Raw genomic sequence first — 7,889 nt, 5'->3', positions numbered from 1 at the left:
ATGATTGTAGTGAAGAAGACATGCCACGACGCTTTGAGATACAACATTAGAGGAGGCCAAGAGATTAAGTATCTATTAGAGGATACATAGATTAAGTGTCGGCTAGAGAATATAGAGACGAAGTGCCTGTTGAAAGATACAGAGATTCAAGAGTGAAAGTGAGCACAACAAATTTCTAGGAGAGAATGAATCCAAATGATTTCATAAAAGGACTGCAGACAGTTAAGAAGGTATTTGAATACAAGGAGATGTCAGATGATCGAAAAGTAAAACTAGCTACTATTAAGCTGAAGAAGTGCGTCTTGTTGTGGTGCGAGAACCTGAAGAGAGAGAGAAATAGAGAATGATGAAACAAAATTACTACCTGGGAGAAGATGAAGAGAGAGTTGCAGAGACAATATCTAAACCCACACTACTGTCATGATCTTTTCTTGAGACTCAATTACCTACAACAGATAGACCTATTAGTGGAGGTAAATAACAAAGTTGAAATGTGATCTGATAGAGCCAGAGTAGCACACAATAGCTAAGTAATTAGGAGGTTTGAAGCCCGCCATTGATAATGTGGTTTAGCTACAACTTTACTGGTCTTTAGGTGACGTATAGACCTAGGCACAGAAGTTGGAGAGACAACAAAAGCAAAGCAAATACCCACCGCCCATTAGACAACCAATTTAGTTATATACATCAGGAGTACATGCTTGATTTAAGTTGATTTGGGCTAGCCCAGGTTAGGCTGGGTTGATCCAGGTTTGTTTAAGTTTGATTTGGGTTAGCCCAAGTTAGTATAGGTTGACCCAAGTTGGTTTAAGTTTGATTTGGGTTAGCTCAGGTTAGGCGGAGTTAATCCATGTTGGATTTTAGTTTAATTTTGGGTTAGGGCAGGTTAGACTAGGTTGACCCAAATTGGATATAAGTTTGATTCAGGTTAGCCTAGGTTACCCAGGTTGTTTTAAGTTTGATTTGGTCTTGAGTTAAGTTTAAAATTTGGTTGGGTCAAGTCTACGTTAGGTTAGAATTGAGTTAAGTTTTAGACTAAGTTAAGTCTAAATTGGTTTAGACTTAAGTTAAGTGTGGAATTTGATTAAGTCGAGTCTAAGTTGGGTTAGACTTGAGTAAAGCTGAAAGTTGGGTTAGGTTGAGTTAGATTTAAGTTGGATTAGACCAAAGTTAAGGTTAAAGTTGGGTTTAGGGTTATGCTTAAATTAGGTTAGACCTGAGTTAAATTTAGAATTTGAGTTAAGTTGGGGTTAGACCTAAGTAAAGATTAAAGTTAATTAGATTGAGTTAGGTCTAAGTTGGTTTAAACTTAAGCTAATTTTAGGGTAAATTCAGGTTGGCTTAGGTCTATGATGGGCTAAACCTAAGTTTAAGTTTTAGGTTAGGTTATCAAAGTAATTTCATAATTAAAGGGATAATTATGAAATTAACATTTTTTAATTGATAATTTAATTTAATGTTTTCATTAGGATATAATCCTAAGAATTGATGGGTTAATTTTCATGTTTAATCAAGTTTAGGAGAAAATTTGGACTTTAGATGCAAATTTTGCAATTCTACATATTTACCCTTAATGTTTTATTTTCATTTTTTAAATTTTTAGAGATGGAGATTGTCGTTTTAGTGTTTAGGGTTAATGTCCTGATGTTCCTTGTTAATTTGCATCTGAATTTGTATTTTTCTGATTGGTACTTTATTTTTTATAATTATTCTTCAAAATAATTACAGTTTTTATGGAAATATAACTTTGATGTTAGGGAAGTCCTCAATTCTTAGAAAAAACGGGAAATATTTCCAATGGTAAAGGGATTATTCATTGTAAATTTCATAATTTTCACATTTATATTTATTTTTTTATAATTAAAATACTTTCAGAGGCATTTATTAAATTTAAAGTTAAATATAGCTTAATTAATTAATTTTTTATATTTTTATTATATTTTGTCTTGTTTGTCGAGTATGAGAGTATTTTTATTTTATTTTTGTGATTTTTATTTTTCAAGTTATGAATTTTTGAAATTATATATTAATTTATGTATTTAATTAATTCTAAAATCCAGATTTTCCTACTTAACCACACGGCAGCCACGTCAACTTTGACAACTCCGAGGTTCTGTGTCTCGTTTCACTGTTGGCTGCATTTAATTAATTTAAACAATAGGCATGATGCATTCCTCCACTTCAACCATTTAATTTAAATTCTACTAATAACATCCTCATCTATATCATCATCACTATCAATAATAGACCTAAGATATCTAAAATGTTCACTAAGACTTGATAACCAATTGTTACAATGCCACCATTAGATCTACTACCACTAAAATTATATGATATATTCATTATTAGATCTATTGAAATGAAATCCTTTAGATTCTAAAGTTGACATCCATAAAAGATTTTCCTGAACTCTTGTTAGTCTTATCCACAAAAAGGATATCATTAGTGAAAAGCATACACCAAGGTACATCCTCCTGCAAATGTCCGGTAAAAATATTCATAACTAAAGCAAAAAAGATGTGATTTTAAAGTTGATCCCTGATGTAATCCAACTGAAACACAGGAAATAGGTCAAGTATACATTTCGTTAATGACTTGAATATAAGCAATATAGATATATTTCTTCTCCATAAATCACCAAAATACTTCTCTTTGAACCTTATCAAAAGTTTTTTTTTAATCAACAAAAATCATATATCGATCCTCCTTGCTCTCTTTGTGCTTCTTCATCAAATCTCTCAATAAATATGTAGCTTCTATAGTAGACTTGCCTGACATGAATCCAATTTGATTTTGAGAAATGTTCGTATCATGTTCTAGCCTATGTTCAATTCTTCTCCTTCTTAATTTTAGTGTTTGATACACTAACTTAATTTCTCTATAATTTGCACACTCCTATGCATACCCTTTATTCTTAAAAATAGGAACCAACAAACTCTCTCTTCACTCATTTAGCATCAGGTTAGTTTTAAAATAATATTAATCTCCAAAATAATTTCGCACTTTTGTTGAAATACTATCATATCCTACTATTTTTTCACAGTTCATTTTTTTAAGGCTCCCCAACTTCTATTTTACAAATGAGAGAGTGAAAATAAAAAAAAATATATATATTATTATTCACGATATTAATATCACTTCCTATTGCCACAATATTTATTAAAAAGTTTATCAAAATATCTCACCCACCTATGTTGAATATCATAATCTAAGAAAAATATTTTTTTAATTTTCATCATTAAGCCATTTTACTTGACTAAATCTTCAATTTTCTTATCTCTTTGCTTGGTTGGGTTATACATATATCTTTAGCTTGTTCAACATCTAATTTATTATAAGGATCACTAAATTAAAATCAAAATTTTTGACATCACAAATTAATTTCTTAGACTCCTTAAGTGCCATCTTATGTTTTTCTTTTTAAATTCTTTATACTTTTACATCTAAACGAGTTTTTATGATAAAACTTCTTATTTTTTATCTTTTCTTGCAAATTATTATTTCACCATAGAAATTTTTTTATTTATAAGAGCTTCTCTTTTTTATTCCCTAAAAGCATCTTTTACAACTTACTTAAAAATACTCGTTATTTTATACCACATAATATTATCTTCTTCATAATATCCCAAATCTTAAGGTCTTGAGCTTTACTCATAAAAATAATTTTATTTTTATCTTTTAGCTGTCAAATCTAATTGTATGAAATATTTCCTTATACTTTTTTCTTCTAAGTTTTTTTCTTCAAGATGTATCATTATATTAATTCCTCTTGTTCATTCCATAATTTATGTTTTGAACATATATTTAAACCTATTTTGGGAGCATAAGCACTTATAACATTAATAATCTTAGTATCAATAATAATCTCTAGAGCTATAATTTTATCTCTAATTTTATTAATTTTTATTGTCTTTCATTATGTTATCAATAATTACACCTACAACTTTTCTAGTATGACTCCTACCTAAATACCAAAATTAAAACTTAAGCTATCAATCTCCTTAAACTTTTCTCCAACCCATCTAAGTGCGTTTGGGGGTAGTAGTGTGGTGTTGTGCATCACTTTATGGTGTTTGTCAAAATTATATTACGCTTTTTATAACTCAATTTAATTTTGGAGCAATCATATAAAGATCACCCGAAATTTGATATTTACAAATCAACCATCTCCTTTCATCAATTTTTTAAAGTTTCGTTCAAACTTCAAAATTCATGATAAAATCCCAACCCATATTTTTCAGTTTTACCAAATTCTCAATAGTTTGATCGTGACACGCATAAATACATCAGTTCGATAGTCTAAGAGAAAACACCTGATTGGTTTAATTATAAATATCAATATTTCAGATGATATGCATGTAATTATCCCTTAATTTTAAATTTTCAACAATCTTAATACTAACAACACCTAATGAGATACTGAATTTTCTGTCTGATAGCATCACAGATTAAGATGGATGCAAAGGCCCCACTAAACATCTCATAATCAACTATTTAACATTTACTAAAATAATACAAAAATTGCAATTAAATTTACATAATAAGACATTATATCTACACTCTGAAGGCACCAACATACTCTCTTATCTCTACTCATGAGCACTACTCCCTTTCCAACCATATAAGCAATAAGAATAGAGACCAATAAAGTTGAAGATAAGATGCCACGTGGCACAACGGTGTGGCTCTTAGATGATAAGGGTCAGCCTTCACATGTGGTGATTGAAGTGTATATGTCATCACCTAATCAAATCTACTCACTGGTTTCAATTATATATAGAAGGATTTAAGGGATATAAGGGGCATTAGGAAGTATTGAAGCGTTAAAAAATGGCTTCTTCGATGATGATCTCGTCCGCTACCGCGACGGTGGCCCGATCAACGGCTCCGGCGCAGGCAGCCGTGGTGGCTCCATACACCGGTTTGAAGTTTGCAGCTGGCTTGCCCACCGCCCGCCCGCCACAAACCTCAACCACCTCCCGAGCAATGGCGGCCGGGTCCAGTGCATGCAGGTATTTGGGTGTTGATTGTTCTTGAGCAGTTTTTTCATAACTTTACTTTTTAGATCAGATTTGAATGTGGTAGCTATAACAAAACTGTTATTTCACATCTTCAAAAAAAATGCAAGAAAAAAAAAATAATATATATATATATATATTATAATAATTTATGATGCTCATAACAAGTATAAAGTTTTATTATTATTATTATTATTATTTAATTTTTTATTTTTTGAAGGTGTGGCCCATTGAGGGAAAGAAGAAGTTTGAGACACTGTCATACCTCCCTCCACTTACTCTTGAACAATTGCTGAAGCAGATTGATTATCTTATCCGTTCCGGATGGATTCCCTGCTTGGAATTCTGCAAGGTAATTCATTTCATAAGCCATGATTAAATAAAATTTTGGAAGATTGACATATAAAGAAATTAAATTGGAATATTGGCTTAATTATTTATTTATGCGCTTTAATAAAAAAATAATTTGCTCTTTGACGGATAGCTCATTTAATAATAGTTAAATTAGTTGTATTGTATCAATATTTCTTCTGTCCTGTAAACTTTAAGATGCATGTATGTCTAATATATTTAAAATTAGTTCTTCATTAAACACTACTTAAACACAAATTAATCCTAATTAGAAGAAGCTTTTGAACTAGCACTAATTTATCCATTATTATTTGCTTAATAAAATTACAACATAAAGATTATATTTCAAATGATTGCAGGATCACATGTTTATCTTCTGCTTCCTGCAGCTTAACAGACCGTGAGATTATAAGAATGAATCTCAATAAATTTTCAGAAAAAAAGTAGCTAGGACACAACACTTGTTGTAAAATTGTCATATATATATATATATATATATATTGGGGAAAAGAGCATCATATTTTTTTTTTTTTTTTTTTTTTTTTTTTTTTTTTTTTTTTTTGGGAAAGAGCATCGGTGGCTCCCTACGCGTTAATAATTAAAATAAGGTACAATGTTTGGGGGGGAGGGTCCCCATCTAGAAAACACAAAAAGAAATACATTAGACTCACCCCTAGGGGTCCCTCTTCCCCAAGTACAACTCACACAAAAATAGCTTCCAAAATACAAGTATACCCAGAAAACCAGAAAAAAGAGCCAAAATAAAAAGGTAGTCCTGTGTGCTTTTATATTATGAAAGTATTTGAAGGAAGACAAAAGAAAAGGTCATGAACAGGAGGCGTCCTCTATGCCGCGTTCAAGAGCAAGGTTTCCATCCCAGCCTTTGTCTTCGAAAAAGAGATCCCCCTGCAAAACATTGCAAAACCAGCCAAGCCAACCAACAAGCCAAAAAATGAGAGAAAAACTGCAAAGTCCAGCCAAACTGAAAATATAGCCCATAAAACTTAGAAACGAATGTAGGGGAGATTAAAGTATCTCTAATGATGAGTCTCCGAAGATGGGCAGTGGGATGTGTGCCAACGTGACAAGTCTCCCCTGCATTTTTAGCAAGCCAATTCGCAGGAGAGTTGCCCGCTCTATGAATAAACTTCCATCTAGCCTCAAGATGTTTATCAGCTATAAGGATTATTATTCTTTTAAAAATACCAATTAAATCCCAAAGAGGAGAGGTAGTACCAACCAAAATATCATAAAGTATTTTTGAATCCACCTCCAGCTTACGAAAATTAAAGATGTTGGCCACCACTAGAGCTAAAAAGACTCCCCAACATTCAACAGCCAAAGAAGTTTCGGCAATAACAGAGGAAGCGAAAAAGAGAAGGCATTTCCCTTCAAAATTTCTAAAAAGACCCCCAATTAGCACGCAACAGCCATCAACATTTGATTTCACATAATTAGCATGCGGGGGGGCCCACACAATAAGCGTAGGGGCCTTAGTGGTTTTATCCACGGAGGTGCTGGCTCTTAAAGCTTTATTGTAATAGGCAATGACATGTGCAACAACCATAGTAATAGAGAGGGGAGAGGTGTGGTATTTAAAACTATTTCTGGAGTTCCAAAGGAACCACAGAACCAATAATGAGAGGGGAAACCTCCCCATAAAGGCATCAAAATCCTTCCACTGCCATAAATAACTAGTTAAAGATCCTTTATGGGTCCAAGAGAAACCAAAATTAGCGCTTATTTTATCCCAGACCTCCAACAAGAAAAGCACACTCAAAGAAAGTGTGTGTTATATCCTCCTCTTTCATTCTACACATAGGGCATCTAAAGGCTAATTTCAAGCCCTTAAGCTTAAGAATGTCATCCAATGGGATTAACGACATAAGATAACGCCATAGAAAAAAGGATATAGAGGGAGATAAATATTTATGCCAAATCCATTTCCCCCATATCCAGTCACGATGTGAGTGTAGAGTGTCATAAATGAGCTTGCAAATTGATATAGAGCTACTTCTTTTCCACATGGGGAGATCTCTATGAGAATGAGTGATGGGGATTATGAATATATGCTTTGCATTTTGTTCCCCAACCATAGAGCATAATTTAAAAAAGTCTCAAACCTCATTATCAAAAAAATCAGAGACCAATACAGAGTTAGAAAGAGAGGAGTGAGATAAGCCAGAAATGTGAGAAGCACCCCAATTTTCATTCCAGAAGGAAATGTTTCCCTCTCCAATATCCCAAAAAATGAAACCATTTGTCGTGTCTCTAGCATTCACCACAGTTTCCCAAATACGAGAATCTCCAACCTTCCAAGAGACCAAGGAAGGATGAATATTAGCACAATATTTTAGCCTCATAAACATGGCCCAAAGAGAGGAACCCAATCTAAATTTGAACCAAAGCTTACAGAGGTTCACTTCCACAATATGCTTTAGTGCTTTAAAATCGAGACCACCGGCCTCTTTAGGTTTACAAACTTTATGCCAAGTACTCCAGATTTTCTTTGCACCATTC

General features: G+C 32.6%; 1 protein-coding gene across 1 annotated transcript in view; it reads left to right on the top strand.

Moving 5' to 3' along the window:
- Positions 1-4,752: 4,752 nt before the first annotated feature.
- LOC110030192 (ribulose bisphosphate carboxylase small chain clone 512-like) overlaps positions 4,753-7,889 on the top strand; it is an 8,182-nt gene continuing 5,045 nt past the window's right edge. Inside the window, 3 exon segments of the mRNA XM_020732791.1 lie at positions 4,753-4,978; positions 4,981-5,012; positions 5,239-5,370. Coding sequence (XP_020588450.1) covers positions 4,831-4,978; positions 4,981-5,012; positions 5,239-5,370 — 312 coding nt within the window. The 5' untranslated portion in view covers positions 4,753-4,830.

The sequence above is a fragment of the Phalaenopsis equestris genome, unplaced genomic scaffold (genome assembly GCF_001263595.1).
Source record: "Phalaenopsis equestris unplaced genomic scaffold, ASM126359v1 Scaffold000672, whole genome shotgun sequence".
NCBI classification, from domain to species: Eukaryota; Viridiplantae; Streptophyta; class Magnoliopsida; order Asparagales; family Orchidaceae; genus Phalaenopsis; species Phalaenopsis equestris.
Note: the sequence above shows the minus strand (reverse complement) of the source record. Positions and strands in the feature narration are given on the sequence as shown.